The sequence below is a fragment of the Balaenoptera ricei genome, chromosome 17, assembly GCF_028023285.1.
Source record: "Balaenoptera ricei isolate mBalRic1 chromosome 17, mBalRic1.hap2, whole genome shotgun sequence".
NCBI classification, from domain to species: Eukaryota; Metazoa; Chordata; class Mammalia; order Artiodactyla; family Balaenopteridae; genus Balaenoptera; species Balaenoptera ricei.
The window spans coordinates 18,958,932-18,975,992 of record NC_082655.1 but is presented as its reverse complement, the minus strand read 5'-3'; the positions used below and the strand labels follow the sequence as shown (position 1 = coordinate 18,975,992).

Below are 17,061 nucleotides of genomic sequence, written 5' to 3'. Positions count from 1 at the left end.
CTGTATTGAAATTACTCATATTCATAATAAAAACAACTTGCGTTCAGCAATGCAAGATTTTACAGGCAGCAAAAGTCCCTAGTGAGACTAAACTAATAGGCAGGCTTAATTTAGCCGTCAAAACACACCTGGGAAGAAACTTAACAACTGTGCTTCTCCTTTCCAATATTCTTTCTCCTGAGAAGTTTCTTCTACCTTTTCTGATACCTAATGAAATTATCATGCTGCCAATCAGAGGGGATTCAAGAAAAAATTTGAGCTTCTGGCATTGATTATGTTTGTTAGTGTCTTTTTTCCACCTTTTCAAATCTAACACTTATATAATTATACAACTGACATTTATTTAGCCCTCTGATGTGTAAATAAAGACAAATACAAGTTATGTTATGGAGTTTTTAGTAATTTTATTTAGAGTTAAAGCTTTTATGTAGGAATCAATAGTAGACTAGTCAATGATCCTCTAGAAACAAGTGTTTTTAAATTGCAAGGAAATGGTTGTGTTTTCACTGGATTGTATCTTTTATTCCTTAAAATGATGATAGTGGCTAACAGTTATTGCCTACTATGGACTAGGCAGTGTGAACATTTCTGAGATTATCTCGTTTAATCCTCCAATAACCCTAGAAAGAGATACTTATTATTATCCCCATTTTATAGATGCAGAAACTGAGACTTGAATAAGTTAGGGAGGAATCCCCTTTCAAAAGTGAGGAAAGTGAGATATGAGATTGTATCTGAGCTGCATGTGGTTACGCAATTTCCATTCTGAGCTCTTTTCCCTTGGGTCAGACAGATTATGACAGAACTTAAGGCAGAGGAGGGAATCTGGTCTGTAACAGTGACCATATGCCCTGTCTATTCACTGGCAAGTTCAAAAACTCACCATTATTTGAATTACAACCTTGAAATAAACGTGATCAAAATGTTCCCCCCAAGCATGTCTACACCTAAACATTCTAATTACTACCAACAACTACAACAGCTGTTCCTTTTCATCTCCTGATTGAATGGTGCCATCATGGTTTCCCTTAAATTCAGTAAGCTGATGGCGAGCAAGTAAAAACACCCTGTTCAATAGGTGACGAGTGGTAAATGCTTAATAAATCTTAGTTTGGAAGTGGAATCAATCAAATTTACACACCAATTTAAAAGCAGAAGATGACCTAGGTCCTCAGGACTCTTTCTCCTATGTTCTCGGGCAATGTAAAGCTCTCTAAATATTTGTATAAGTTCAGGTACAGCTTGACTTCAAATTATAAGCTTAAAAATGTTATACTGGAAAAAAAATCATCAGATGAAAACTGGTACTGAGTGGAAAGTTGAGCCAGGAGTACATTTTAATTTCCATTCACAGATCACAGTGACTCAACTGCCAAGAAATATTTTAATCTTATTTTCATGCTAACATCTGACCCCAAATGACTTGCCTTTTGTGCTACACCCAAACAAAAATGCCCAGTAATGAAAAAGTGTTTGTAATTGTCTAAGTATTCCCTTGAAAGAGATTATAAAAAGAGAAAGTGGGAGGATACTTTTTTTTTTTTTGGCCAGATATTTTTTTTCATAATGTTCAGTCAGTTACAAAGGAAAAAAGTTGCAGAAGTAAAATCGGGCTGCCTCTTAGTCACTTGAAGTATGATTTATTTTGAACCATATTGTCTTGCACTTTTAGGCACTCAAATATAAGATCTTTGGACATGTCATCTCTGTAATGTTTCCTCCATAATTTGTATAAATGTGTGTGTAATTGCTTCTGGCATAAAAGCCAGATTTTTAAAGAACAATCCCCAGAAATGTGCCTTGGAAAAGAAGTCTCTAAATAAAGGCTGAGGAATCTAAACTATTACGAATGCAAAACAATTATGAATAAATTTGTTGTACTCACACAAAAAAGGCTGCTGACTTCATCTAACTAGAAAAAGAAAAGACAGCCCACAAGCATTCTTCAAATGATAGTATCAGCCTCATTCAGCATTTAGTAGGTATTGGACCTCTTGAATAAATAAAATGAACTCATAAGAATCTCAGTAATTCAGTAGGGTAGGGGAATTTTAGCCAAAGGTTTGTATGGAGACATTATACTGTTATAGGTGATTGGGCAGTGAATGTTTATTTGAAAAACTTCAAGAAAGCCTGGTATATCCTGGGACTAGTAAAAAGCTTTTGCTTTAAATAAATCTTTCCATTCACTAAAATGTGTTCACACTGAGGGCTCTATTCAGAAATGGAAAATTTCTGAATGGATGAATGACTTACAGAATTAACTGAATCTATCTAATGCTGTCATAATGGGACCCATTTAATAAATGTCCCCAGATAAATGGCATTGTCAGCTTAGGCTGGGGTATCTACATTTTAAACATTAGACTAATGATCTGTTCACTGCAAAATAAGCCACAAGAAAATGAGGTGTGCTGTTCAAATCCCAGCCAGAATTCAGCTTTCAACATGAGCTTAAATTACTTTGACTTTTTCGTCCCAAGTCCTAATTTACAGAATGGGGTTGACATTACTATTATCATACCTTATAGTGGTGATTGAAAGATTAAATGATATAGGCAAAGTACTTAGGATAGTGCCTGGCACATAGTCAATTTTTCAACAAGTGTCTGCTGCTATTGTTATTTGCTGAGATTTTTCTCAACCAAAACATTGATTACTGGGGACACAAACTACTGTTACATTTCTTCTCTCAATACTGCATCACTTTCATTTTCATTCTGCTATTTTGGCCTCTGTATTATATACTCCTACAGCTTAAAGATCAATTATAAAAGAGCTTTTGTACATGTTACATTAAAATAATATTTATTATTTATAACTGTATTCTGGGAACTGTTCTAAGTATTTCCCTTTATGAGTTCATTTTATTGTTATGGCTACTATTATTACTCTAATGAATAGCTACTATTGAATAGCTACTATTATTATTATTTTTTTTTAATTTTTATTTATTTATTTATGGCTGTGTTGGGTCTTCGTTTCTGTGCGAGGGCTCTCTCTAGTTGCGGCAAGCGGGGGCCACTCTTCATCGCGATGCGCGGGCCTCTCACTGTCGCGGCCTCTCTTGTTGCGGAGCACAGGCTCCAGACGCATAGGCTCAGCAGTTGTGGCTCACGGGCCTAGTTGCTCCGCGGTATGTGGGATCTTCCCAGACCAGGGCTCGAACCCCTGTCCCCTGCATTGGCAGGCAGATTCTCAACCACTGCGCCACCAGGGAAGCCCAATAGCTACTATTATTATCCTAATTTTATAGGTAAGGAAAATTGAGACTCCAACGCATTAAATAATTTGTTTAAAGTGGCTTAGCTTGTGAGTGGATTTCACCCAGGCAGCCTAGCTCCGTAGCCTCCTAATCCCTATGCTTCTTGAAATATCTTTGTTGCTATTGTTGTTTATGAAAATCAGCAGCCGTGTTCTCTAAAAATGCTTTAATTTTAAAAACCTAATTTTTTAATGGTCATAATTTTGTTGTATGGTTGCCCTGAGCAGACTTAAATATCATACCCTTTGGGAAAAAAAACTTTTTAATACAGGAAAAAAAAAAAAGAATAGTGAATCATGCAGTATTTCTTCAAATAACACAGTGATTTTATATTGAAAAAAGAAAACAGGATGTCTTGATTTATGGATCTGCTTTCAAAATTTGTGTCATTTTATGAATCTTGCAAAACTCACTTGGGGAAGGATGTTTGCAGCAAGGCACAATTCTTCCTGGGTGTAACAAGAGAAAGCCTGACTTCATTTTCTTTACTGTCAGATAGGGCAGGCTCTTTTTGTGATGCTGGAAGCATTGCTAGTAACCTATTTCAGTCATACCAACTACTTGAGTATTCTCATCTTCATCCAGCGGACCCTTGACAGGGATGAGAGAAAATAAGGCACCAAGAGTTTCCAGCTTTTGCTGAAAACACCACTTGCTGAAGGAGAGTTACAGATTTAAAATGCAAAGAATTTCATCCTTCTCCCAGCTCTGTAATTGATGACACTTTTTTCTTTTTTTTTTTTAAATGGAAGTATGGTTGATTTACAATGTTGTGTTAGTTTCAGGTGTACAGCAAAGTGATTCAGTTATAGCTAGCTAGCTAGCTAGCTAGCTAATGTCTATTCTTTTTCAGATTCTTTTCCATTACAGGTTATTATAAGATACTGAATATAGTTCCCTGTGCCATACAGTAGATCCTTGTTGTTTATTTTATATGTAGTAGTGTGTATCTATTAATACCAAACTCCTGATGATATTCAATATTTGAAAATAATATAGGAAGAAATATAGTATTAGAAATGGTTGCGTCATGAAGCTAGTGTGAGCCCTTAATGATATTATAATGATGTTTCTAAATATTTCAAAATATACATTAACTTGTTTTCAACATAAATGAGTAGAACAAGGCTGTCTAAATATTTATGGTGTGATCAATGGCTTAAATAAAAATACACTTAGCACAGGTTCTCACAATACCGTATGTGAGTCTGTCATGACACCACATTGTAAACAGTATTTATGTGTCTGTCTCTTACTCCCTATAAATTCTTTGAGGGCAGAACTCTGGTTTTTTTCATTTTCATATCCTAAAGGAGGTCTACATGGTATCTGGCTTGCATTATGCACTAAAAAAAAAGTGGCCAAATATATGCATGAATGATGAAAGTCAGAATTAATTCAACAAGTCTTCATCATGAATACCTGCCACATGTTTTCACAAGTTTTTTTTTTTTGGCCGCACGGCGTGACACGTGGAATCTTAGTTCCCCGACAAGGGATCGAACCCATGCCCCCTGCAGTGGAAGCATGGAGTCCTAACCACTGGACCACCAGGGAATTCTCTACCTGCCACATGTTATGATAGGGGGCACAAAGATGAATAAGTGGTTCTATGTTCTTTGATGACCTCCCAGTCTGAGGAGAAGAAAATATAAATAATTGTACTGTATGGTGGGACATATGCTATAAAAGATGTATGGAGCATTGTGGGATTACAGAGGCACTTGGAGTGACTGTGATGGGAGGCCAGGGAGGATTTCAACAGAGGCACTAAGCTTTTTTAGGTAGAGACGGAAGGAGGAATTGTGCTAAATAAGGGGGTTTGGATGGTGGATGGAGTCACTACTGACAAGAATCTTAAATCACTGTATGTTTGAGGAACAAAGATTGATATTGTTAGAATGACTTTTTAATTTATTCACTGTAATATTATGTTATAAATGTATTGGTGTTCTATTATGTAATACATACTATGAAATCATTATAATTATAAACACAATGCATCTATATATCTTTTATTGAATGACAATTTTCTTTTTAAATTGAAGTTCCAGTTACAGATGTTTGATATTGTTTGTTCCACATCATGGGCCAATAAAGACAAATGCTGTGAACTTCCTGGCCTGGTAAGAATTCTTCTTTCATTATTTGGTCTGTTCTTTACTGAAGTTTTCTAAAGTTATATTTCATTTTCCCTGAAAATGAAATGCTGTTTCACAAAACTCATGTCACAGATAATTCACTGTGATGATGATGATGAAAATTATCAAGAGGTTAAGAAGGAGGTGTGTCTGGAATCAGCAGGACACACGGACATACACGGTGGGGGCTCCACAGCTCCACAGGGTGCCTTTTACAGAGTCCAGATGTTCCCAAATTTCAGGTTCATCGAAGCCTTTGGTGTCACAATAATTTTTTTCATGGCACCCCTGAGCCCAAAGAAATACCTAACAATTCCATACGTAAGGTCATAGGTCCAAACATCTTCCTAGGTCTTTACGTCCTAACAACTCAGTAGCTGTATGAAAAATTGATAAACATAAATCGAAAATTTTAAATGATGTACTTATTTTTAAATAACCACAACTACTTACTAATGGGATGTGTGTGCCTGTGGAGAATGCACTATTTCTAATGTCTTGGAATCTGATCAGACATCACCATTCTCACTTCTTTTTCCTCATTGATTTTCCCCATGGTACTTGCTTTCCTTCATAGCTGCTGCTGAAAAACCAGATTTGCAAATATATGACATCAAAAATAGTGTTTCAAAATCTAGTGTTGAAACTGTGAACTACCTTGAGCTAGTCATTCCTACGAAGTCCAATGGGTGCCAAATATTGCTGTTTCTCTTAATTCTTTTAAACACTCAGAGTGCCCCCGTGAGTTTGCTGTACTGCCCCAGGCCATCTTTCCACACAGTTTGGGAATCATAGGCATAATCTATATAACCTATGCAAGGCTGCTAGAAAAATACACTTTTTCTCATTATTAATACCAAGTGTAATTCACAGGGAGGGGGTACCTGTATATATATAAACAGATTGTTCATAACTAAGGATCTTTAGGACCAGTGAGCTGAAATGTTAACCCTGTTATGGTTGGACAGGCATCATATCTTAAGAATTCAACTGGTTGACTAGGCATGGGGAAGACTTCATCAAGTCTAAAAGATTTGCTTTTTTAAGACCTTACACCAGATCACATCATCTGTTGCAGGCAGTAATTTCATGGTGACTATGTTTGAGAAGGAAATAAATTTTTTTTTCATCAAAATAAGTTTCCATTAAACTGTGGTGAGGAATTACATCAGAGACACTGTGATGTTATGCTTATGGGCAGGTAGATTGGAAACTGTAAAGGGAAACACTCAGAATCTTATGGAAAATGTGATCACCACATCTCCTAGGAAGGACCCAGCCCTTCTCAAAACTTTCCTTTTCATTTTTATCACTGAAGGTGTGTAAATCCCGTGGTAGAAATCCATGGATGGAGACACAGTCAACAGCCATGGCGAAACCATTCCCGAGTCTGTGGTCATAGGAGGCCTACTGTCAGCCTAATTTGGGGGGATCTTTCAGGATACTTAAGTTTGTATTTCACTCAAGCTGCCCAAGATATCAGGCCAGATACGTTAGCAGGGCTTTTATCCTGTAATGAGCTAAAATTTTGACTATCGTCCAACATTTAGCGAGAACCATATAAAGGCTCTTTGCTCAAAATTTTTGGGTTTCTGTTGTGAATATTTCAGAGACTGAGATTATTTTCATCTTGATAATTTAATTATCATCTGTGCTCTATTCAGCTCTAACATTACGTTTCCCAGGGTCTTAGAAAATGAAGCTCACTTTCTCTCTATCCAGAGGGACAGATGAACCCTTCGAAGTTCTGTAGTTTCTTATCCCAGGGCAGACTTCTTTTTGGCTGCTACTCCAAATGTGATATTCACAGATCATTCAATAGCCCTTAGCAAGTGCTCTGTCTTGGTTTACACTCCAGTAACTCATTCAGATACATTCAGCCTGGTATTCATCATCTATCTTGTAGTGTTACCTGGCAGCAAAATTCTCCAAGAGGAAATGACCTCCTATCCCAAAGCTTTAGATTGATGCTGTGATGTTTTCTTACTTTCAGTCACAGAAGGTGAGCAGTAGTTAAAATTGTTACAGGGATGATGTGTTTAAGCACTGTTTTTGTTTTCTTTTCTTTCTTTGCTTTAGTGTAGATGCAGTTGTTTTGATGGACTATTCCAACAAGTTTTCCTTTATCCTTTGAAATGGAAAAAAATGTTGTAACACAAAGGAAGTGTTCCGGACCTTTAGTCCATAGAGTACTACTTCTCCAACTGAATTAAATAGTAACCAGAATTTTTTTTTGCACCCACTTCTGCCTTTCTTTCTTCACCTGGATTCCCAAGCTCGTTTTATCAACGTCCTTTGATAATAATGATGATCTAGACAGCCATTCATTGTTTCTTTCAAGAAAAGATTTTGTGGTCAGAAGAGAATATTCTCTGCCTTTCTAGACTAATGCTCACTTACGAATTTTTTTGAAGTGTCTTAAAGTGTTTTCTTTGAGTCCATAAAGCCATTTGTATAGACCATCTTGTTAATAGTTATGCTATTTCTTTTCCTCCTCAGAGGGATGAGGAGACCTGCCCAGAGCTTCCACATTCCTGCTCCTGTTCTGAAATCAATAAAGGGGCTCTGGGACCAGCAGGCCCACCGGTAAGTATTGCCTAGTTTGAACTTAAAATGTTCTTTAATAATATTTATAACTATCACTTGTTGCGTGTCTGTGCCCATCACTGTGCTAAATACTTACTCACTTAATCCTACAAGCAAACTGAAGCACAGAGAGGTCAAGTAACTTGCCTAAAGAACACAGCTTGGAGGAGCTCCTCTTCAAATCCAGGTCTCCATGACTACTGTAGATGATGCTCTTAACTGCTGCACCATACTATGTCTCACAGTGCTATCTATTCAGAATCTTCCCTTTGAAGTCCTGTGGCTTATTTTCAGTGTGGATGTTTCAAACATTGGCCCCCTGCTTGTTGCTGTAAGATTTGCATACATCCCCTCTGCCCATTCTATATCAACATTGACATGTGAAGGGAGGTTTTTCAAAATCACTGGGAATAGTACCCCATGTGAGCATGAAGTTCTCCATTACTGACTGGAACTTCATACAGAAAAGAAGGGGGCAGGGAAAGGGGAGAGGAAGGAAAAAGGAAGGAAAGGGGAGAGGAAGAGAGGAAAGGAGAGAGAGAGGGAAAGAGAGAGAGAAAGAAAACATTTTTTTCTTATAAACATTATATATATATAGATTCATACATGTAAACATACATGTAAAAAGTAAATGTAACTTTTTCTCATTTGGTCAAATACTACAAAATGAAGGATTTTTATCGTTGGTGTTGATGTTAATTTGCAAAATCGTGCTAATTTATATCATATTTCACTCAAAGAAGACATTTAAAAATTCTTAGCACAGGTTGGTAACTGTCTATATTTCTCTACCAATAGGTCTTTAAAAAATTTTTTATACAATTTTAAAGGTTACTTTCCATTTACAGTTATTATAAAATATTGGCTATATTCCCCGCGTTGTATAATATATCCGTCAGTCTATCTTACACCCAATAGGCAAGAAAATATTTTTTAAAAATATAAAATGTATATAATTGTACTCTCTGGGTCTTTGAATTGACCGTGATAGATCTTTTGTAATATGTCTAAATGCTTATGTTTAACCTGCTAACCTGGGGTTATCAGCGTTTCTTTAAGATAAGTATGATATAGCTGGTCTTTGGTTAGGAAATGGCAAATATATCAAGGCAGAAAGACAAAGAAAACAGGGAGAAGATGCCGGAGCACATGAAATCCAGACCTTGCAGGAGGAATGTTCTGAGGCGGACCTGTGCTTACACGTGGCTTGCCTTTGGCAACCGGTGCGGTCAGCACGCATGCGTAGATACCCCTCGCTGACAGCTGGCGTGCAGCATGGACATTTGCCCCAGGTTGGCCCCACCAACATAGTTTGTCTTCATTTGTGTAGCACACTTACCGAACTGAACAAAAAGGAAGAGAACCTGCTGAATATATCTGGAATATATCCCAGCAGTCTCTCCTTTATCTTTGGCACATAGAACACTCTTTCAAGCTCTGGACATAGACCCGAATATTGATACTTTTTTTTTTAAACAAAAGACTCTTTATCCCAAAGAAGCAAATGTGGAGTTAATGGTAAAAGCATTAAATTTAAATAAGACTAGGTAAGTCATGGAGCCACTGTGAACCTCCATTTCCTCATGTATAAACAGCACTCACCTCTTGAACTGGCATTGTGAAGAATACACAGGATAATATGTATAAACATATTTTGTGCATTATAACTCGTTGATCAGATGTAAGGAGTTGTCTTTAGTTTAATCTGGGAATTGAAAACAAAGATTTATTTTCGACTGTGTGTGGCTTGCTTTTTTTCACCCCAAAGTATGTCTTTGAACGTTATCAAGGTTAATGCACATTGTTTAGTTTATTCGTTGTACCTTCTGTAAGGAATTCCACTATATAAACAAGAGTTTATTGACCCATTACTGTGGAGTATTTTCCTACTACAGTATCATTACAGTGAATGTCCTTTGTATGTCTCTTTGCAGTAAGTGCTCACTCAAGTGCTTACTTTGCTTACTCAAGTGCTTGAGTAAGTGCTCTTGCAATAACACTTAGAATTAGATTTGTTGGAGAAAAGAGAAGGTGCATCTTCAACTTCATGAAAAAACCCCAAATTGCTCTTCAAGGTGGTTGTCCCAATATCCTCTCCCACACACTCTGTATGAGAGGTCTAGTTGCCCTACCACTCACCAGCACTGTCTGATGTTGCCAGATGTGAGAGCTTTCACTTATGATGACTGTAAAACTCTGTCCTTGTTCTTTAAAATAGGACTTTCTCTCCCTGCTAGTGAGATGGGGCAGTTTTTCATTTGTCTCTGAACCATTTGGATTTCTTCCTGTGTAAATACCCATTTATACAGTTTGCTGGGTTTTTGTTGTGCAGTTTTTTCTCATTGATTTGTCAGTGGTTTTATGTATTTTGGACACTAATCCTTTATTAATGATATGGTTTGCAAATATCTTTTCCTGGTCTGTGACTTGCTTGTTGTTGTTTGTGGCAAGGTATATTGTCTAGAAATTTTTATTCTAATGTAGTCAAATTTAACATTTCCGTGAGCTATTGTCATTTATATTTTTCTTTATCCCTTCTTTCAGCCATGATTTCTTACAAGTGTCTTAAAATTTTCCAATCGTGTGTGCAATTTTTATCTTTTTCTTATTGATGTATTCATTTATTGTACTTTATCATGGAAGAGAGTCTGTAGAGTACCAATTCTTTGACATTTGTTGATTCTAAAACATTTGCTCTGTGTCCTTTTGTCAGGTTTTACAGATGTTCCATGTATGCTTTAGCAGAATGTTTGTTCTCTAATTCTAAATATAAATATTCGGCAAATCAAGTTGTAAATTGTGTTCTTAGAATCTTCTTTACCTGCCTTAATTCTTTATCTTTCAATTACTAAGATAGATGTTTAAAATCTTCCCCACCTTTGTCAAGTTGTTTGTAAACCTGTATTATAATATCCTGAGATTATGTTATAAGGTACAAAAAAATTTACAGCAATTATCTTTCTAGTGACTTGCTATGTCAACATTTCTCTTTTGCATTATTTTCCTGGTATATGTTTGCTTCATCCTTTTAATTTCAAGCTTTCTATGTCTTTATATTTTAGATGCGTCCCTTTAAATAGCATATGCCAGGATTTTGTTTTTAATCTGGTTTTACAACATTTTTAGAGTTTAGTCCATTCTATTGTTTGTAATAATTAACCTATTTAGGTTTATATTCCTATATCTGTCATCTCAATTTTTGCTTTCTAATTGCGTGGATATCTATGTGTGTGTGTGTGTATATATATATATATATATATATATATATATATATATATATATATATAACTCTTACAAACAATATATATATATAACCCTTTTCAAACCTTTTGGTCATTTGTATAGTCTCTTCTATTTTTGTAACACTTCTAAAACAATTTTTTCTTTAAATATATTCAATATGGTTTACATTATTTATCTGATAATTTCAATATGTGGCTCTGATGCTGCATTTGTTTTGTTGCTGATTTTACTTGTGCTTTTTTTTTCTTTTTTTAATTAATTAATTAATTAATTTATGGCTGTGTTGGGTCTTCGTTTCTGTGCGAGGGCTTTCTCCAGCTGTGGCGAGTGGGGGCCACTCTTCATCGCGGTGCGCGGGCCTCTCACCATCGCGGCCTCTCTTGTTGCGGAGCACAGGCTCCAGACGCGCAGGCTCAGTAGTTGTGGCTCACGGGCCCAGTTGCGCCGCAGCATGTGGGATCTTCCCAGACCAGGGCTCGAACCCGTGTCCCCTGCATTGGCAGGCAGATTCTTAACCACTGTGCCAGCAGGGAAGCCCCTACTTGTGCTATCTTGTTTCCACATATACCTTGTGATTTTTTGGGGGGTGTATATTTGTGTTTGCATTACTCAAAATTTTATCTCTGGGAACCGTTTGAGCCCGAGATTGATCTGTATTTTTTGAAAGAATGTATGTGTCTGCTTCTGCTGAGCTCCTAGGTGTACGACCAGCTGAAAACCACCTTAAAAGTTTGACTTTGGGGCTTTATTTGACCCTCACAGGCAGTGTAAATTCTCGTCCCTAGATTGTGTGAGAATCCGTTTCTGGGTAGTGTTTCTCAGTGGAGACATTTACTGCCCCTCCCGCAGCTAAAGTGGAAACAACATATTGATCCTCCACGTGCTAGTGAGACTTTTTGTTGTTGTTGTTCCAGCTCATTCAGAGTGCAGCCTTTCAAGTTCCTCAGCTTTAAAGGATGTTTCATATTCTACGCTTCCTCCACTTCTCACAGGTCCCAGTTCACATTTCACTGCCTTGTGTGGGCTATAAAATACACATTTTCCAGCAAACCTCAAGCATCTTCCCCTTCCTCCCCCAAGGCAGCCTCGGTGTACGTGCCTGCTGCTCTAGTGTTTTGTTTCTTCTTCATTCCTGGTATTTAAGGATTCAGTTCTTAATTAGAATGATGTTTATTTTATTTTAAGTAGCATTAATAAGCTTTTTTAGCTGGAGGGTTATCAAGTTTTTTCATCTGCAATGTTGCTGGAACAAGTTATAAAATATTTACATATGACCTAAGAGTCAAACTTCGTAATGAGAAAAAAAAGCAGCAGAGAAGTGAAAGAGAAGGGTTGAGTTCTGACTTGGAGAGAAAGAGAGGTAAAATAGAAAAGCTATTGACATTTTCAAATATTTAAAGTATAATAAACCATTGAAGAAATAGTATCCCAAACAATATGCAATAAACCCCGTCTGATGATTTAACATAGTCGTGATTATTTTCTCACTCAAGGATTTAGTGGTATTATGTGCCAATAAAACTCTAGAAAAGCCATAGGAAGCCATGGGTGAAAGAACCATATTTCTTTTGCCTAGACTAACCCTTTCTTATTAAAAGGATAGAAGTTTATATCCACAAACATTTGTTGAATTCTTGTCATCTACTCCATGATAAGGGTTAGGGGTAAGGTGGAAAATAAGTTAGAAGTATAAAAAGGTTCCTGGATTTATAGACATGGTACATCGTGTATGAATATCTGTGAGCCAAATGGCCACATTTGGACAAAACCTTCAGTTAAAAACCAATCATTTAAGATGAGCAAACAAAATTAAAGAGATGTGCCAGAATGGGTATGTTAATTGGGATGCATTGGGCTTGTTGCAAGAAACAGAAAATTTGACTAACACAGTGGTGTAAATCATTGGAGCATTTGGACATTCCTTGTTTGCTCAACAAAAGACCTAAAGGTAGATGATCCCAAGCAAATATGGCTGCTCAACAACTTTATCAAGACCCAAGCTTGTTCCAGCTTCCAAATATGCTTTCCTTAGGCTTGTGGCTTCTTGATCAAATTGGCCCAAACCAGTTAACGTGACCATTCCTGGTTTCAAAGGAGGCTAAGCAAGCAAATCTCTGTCTTTATAGCTGGAAAAATAAAATGGAGAAGGGAGTCAGAAAAGACTCTTTGATAGTCAACCAACAGTGTCTGCCACAGTTGGGGAAAACATTTGCATCATCTATAACAGTTAAAGATGTAGCATCCAAATATATGAAGAATTTCTGTACATTAAAGAGAAAAAGACTTGTAACCCAATAGAAAACTGGGTGAAGTATATAAATTGTTAGTTGTATTGAAATAAAATGCAAATGGACAAATGTCATGAAAAGATGCTCAATCACAGTAGTTTTAAGGGAAATAAAACTCAAAATAGGAGTAAGGTATTGTTTTTACCAGTCAGGTTCATAAAAATGCAAAGTTTAACAATATCAAGTGCTAATAAGGTTTAGAGAAGCAGAGACCCTCAAACTCCTAGCAGATGAATAAATTGGCACAGTTTTTTTGGAACACAATTTGGCAATATATCTGCCTATCCATTAAATTTCATTTAAAATTCTACTTGATGATATGTTAAATATTAACATTTGTACTTAAATCTTAAAGTTTGTACTCAGGGCATGGTATAAGGATGTTAATCGTAGTATCGTTTAGACAGCAACAAATTGTGGGCAAAACTCCTCCATTTCCAATAACGAAAGAATGGTTAAACAAACTATCCATTGTACAGATAACTATGCAACTCATTTAGAAAAACATATTAAGTTAACTCAGAAATATATGAAAAGTGTTGTATCACATATGCAATCTATATATATCAAATAATACCACAAAAAACACTAATAATAGGTAATATTTTCTATAGATACATATACACATACATAAAACATAATTTTTTAATTGTATTTTAAAAGTCTGGAAGGTAAGCATCCAACTGATATTGATGGGGGGGGAGTGAATTTAATTGCTAAACTGGAAGAAGCCTTAACTATCACCTGATCCAGTCTTTTCCCAAGTGAAGCAAGTGTTTTGCTGATGGTACACAAAATGATTTTCAGTAGTCATGGACAGAGCAGGAAATCAACTGGACTCACATAGTGAGAAAGCTATTCCATTTTCAATGATCTTTTCATCATTCTGCTCAAGTGAAAACAATATTCTCAGACTGGTGCCCATACCCTTCTAATACTTATTCATGCCCCTTTTTAACAGAGAGCAAACCCATTGCTCACAGACTTCACTAGGAACAAAATCTAGCTAAATTTACTAACATTATTTATAGCATATTTTTAGGTTTATCTTATATTCTTAGTAAGTATATAAGAATACTTAATAATTATACTTATAATACTTACTAAGTATTATATAATACTTATATACTTAGGTATATATATGTTTTTCCATCTACTATAGTACATAATATTTGCTTTTAAAATAGATTTAAGTGAAATGTGAGTCAATTAAAAAATATTCAAAGTATATTTGCATATATGTATATACACATATACAAAGAATATGTTTACAAAGAATGTATATACACATATATACATATTTATTATGTATGTACATATGTATGTATGTATATAAAGAAAATGCTATTAAATAATAATACAGGCAGTGCATTAATATGACAAAAATTTTGAGGGGAAAATGCAAATACCTGAAGTTTCAGAAACACTAATCTAATTAGCTTTTTATGGTGTAAATAAAGAAAATTAAATTGTTACTATTTTATATGCTTTTTACAATTTAATTAAATAATTTAATCTCAAAGTCTTGGTATAGGACATGCATAATTTTAGATTAACAGTATATTTTTATTATTTGCGTCATTAATAGCTGTACTCTTACACACTCAATTAAAAGATCCTGTAGCTTTTTTTTTTTTTTTAATTTAAAGGGATTTTGCATAGAAAGTTTGCTCAAACTATGTAATCATCAGCAGGAGGAGGTGAATCTGGGGGGTAGATTTCCCGTTCAGGCTCGTGATGCACATATACCATTACACAATGTGTTGACCTTTATACAAAATGAGAATTACATAATCCATATTATTAAGGAAAATGAATGAAATATATTACTTTCAGATTTGTCTTTGTGCTAATACTTAACATCTGTTTGCCAGGGTGGTCCAGGACTCCGAGGACCAAAGGGTCAACACGGTGATCCAGGCCCAAAGGTAATGTTCTTTCTCCCTCTCACATCACTAGCCATAATATAATTTTGGAGTTAAGTAATATTTACCCTTTGCAGTTTAAAGCTCCTTATGTTGTTATGAAAGTTGTGTTGAAGCCTTTTCCCTTATTCTTAAAAGCTTGTGTTTTTTCATCAAAAAAAAATTTAGTAACTTAAGTGAAAAGAAAGGTTTCTGGGTCAGAAATAGAGTGTCAATGTTCCAAGTGGTTTAGGTGCTCAGGTAGTTCTTGCTCATATAGTCTTCTTTTCCTCTATCTGCAAAAAAGATGTATCAAGGGAGCACTGAATCACAACTAGGCAGCAGTCCTCCAAGTAATTTCTCAGGTTTTAGCCTCCTCCTTCTCCCCTCCCACCATGTACTGTATAATCAAACACACAGCTCTATTTTCCATTCTCACTGCCCAAGGCCACCAAGTGTGGTGGTTCAGGTTGTATACTGTACAAAGGCACCAACTAAGAGGACCAAGTTGGTGCCAATCCATGTCAGGGCACACATTTTTCTACTTTGCACGAAGGTGCCCTACGGGATGGCAGAAGCCCAGCCACTAATTGAGTTTAGGCCCCATCATCTTGTACCTGGCTTTTGGCAAATCTTCTAATTGGTCTTCTGGCTCCAGTGACTTGATTTTTTGATTGACTCTTCACATCTGCCCCCAGATTCATTTCTTTAAAGTTATACTGGATCATATCATACTCTTAAAACCTGCAGTCATGTGTGATTGCCTTGAGAATACAATTCACCCTCCTTAGCATGACATTCAAGGCCCTTTATAATTTACTATCTCATTTTCACCATGTTGCTCCGAATCATCGCTCCAACCATCTTGCTTGACTTACTGCTTCAATATGGTGACTTATTAAATTTGCATAGTATTTATTCATGGAGAAGAGAACATTGCAATATTGTTTTACTAGAAAACTGGAAACAAGTGGAGCAAGGTAAGAGTGAATGCGGAGGGTGGGGGCAGGCTTACAGGGGAGAAGTCAATGAAAGAAGGCTGAAGATAATTAATCAGGTACTACGCAGTTCAAAACTCAGACCCTAAGATATCTTCTTTTTTTGTTTTGTTTTATTTTTTGAGATGGTGACACATTTTCTCAGGCAGAGACTTGATGTCTTGGCTCCATCTCTTATACACTACAAGGGAGGCAATGTCTTCAGTAAACGCAGAGGAGTGCCCCAGAGATGGATAGTTCACCGTAGTGAAGGGGGAGAGACTATAGTTTGGCTGGATGGTGTGAACCTTCACAAACCAAGAGGGTGGTCTTGGATCACTTACACCTTTTGGATTTGTTGTGGAGTGTGGGCGTCTAGTTACTCACATAATTGGCACGATGTTCCTATTTATGTAAGCAAAAATAAATAAATGAAGTTGCAGCAACTACTGTGTGTTTACTCTTTTGGTTTACTGATGACACTTTGCCTGGGAGGTGGATCATCCGAGGCTTGGTGTCTTGTTATCCTATGAGTGATTTGTGTCTTAGGAAAAATTAGTTAATGAAATAAATTATAAAGCCGTAAGTAGAAATATCTGGGTAGCAGATATTTCTGGGTACCAGAGGGTTTAACTTACCTTTGGGATGACTTCTTGC

General features: G+C 36.3%; 1 protein-coding gene across 6 annotated transcripts in view; it reads left to right on the top strand.

The window, feature by feature from the left end:
• COL14A1 (collagen type XIV alpha 1 chain) overlaps window positions 1-17,061 on the top strand; it is a 264,099-nt gene that overhangs the window by 190,346 nt on the left and 56,692 nt on the right. For all 6 annotated transcript variants that reach the window (XM_059901421.1, XM_059901422.1, XM_059901423.1 and 3 more), the window contains 3 exons: window positions 5,314-5,391; window positions 7,906-7,992; window positions 15,398-15,451. In XM_059901421.1, coding sequence (XP_059757404.1) covers window positions 5,314-5,391; window positions 7,906-7,992; window positions 15,398-15,451 — 219 coding nt within the window. The remainder of the gene's footprint in view (window positions 1-5,313; window positions 5,392-7,905; window positions 7,993-15,397; window positions 15,452-17,061) is intronic.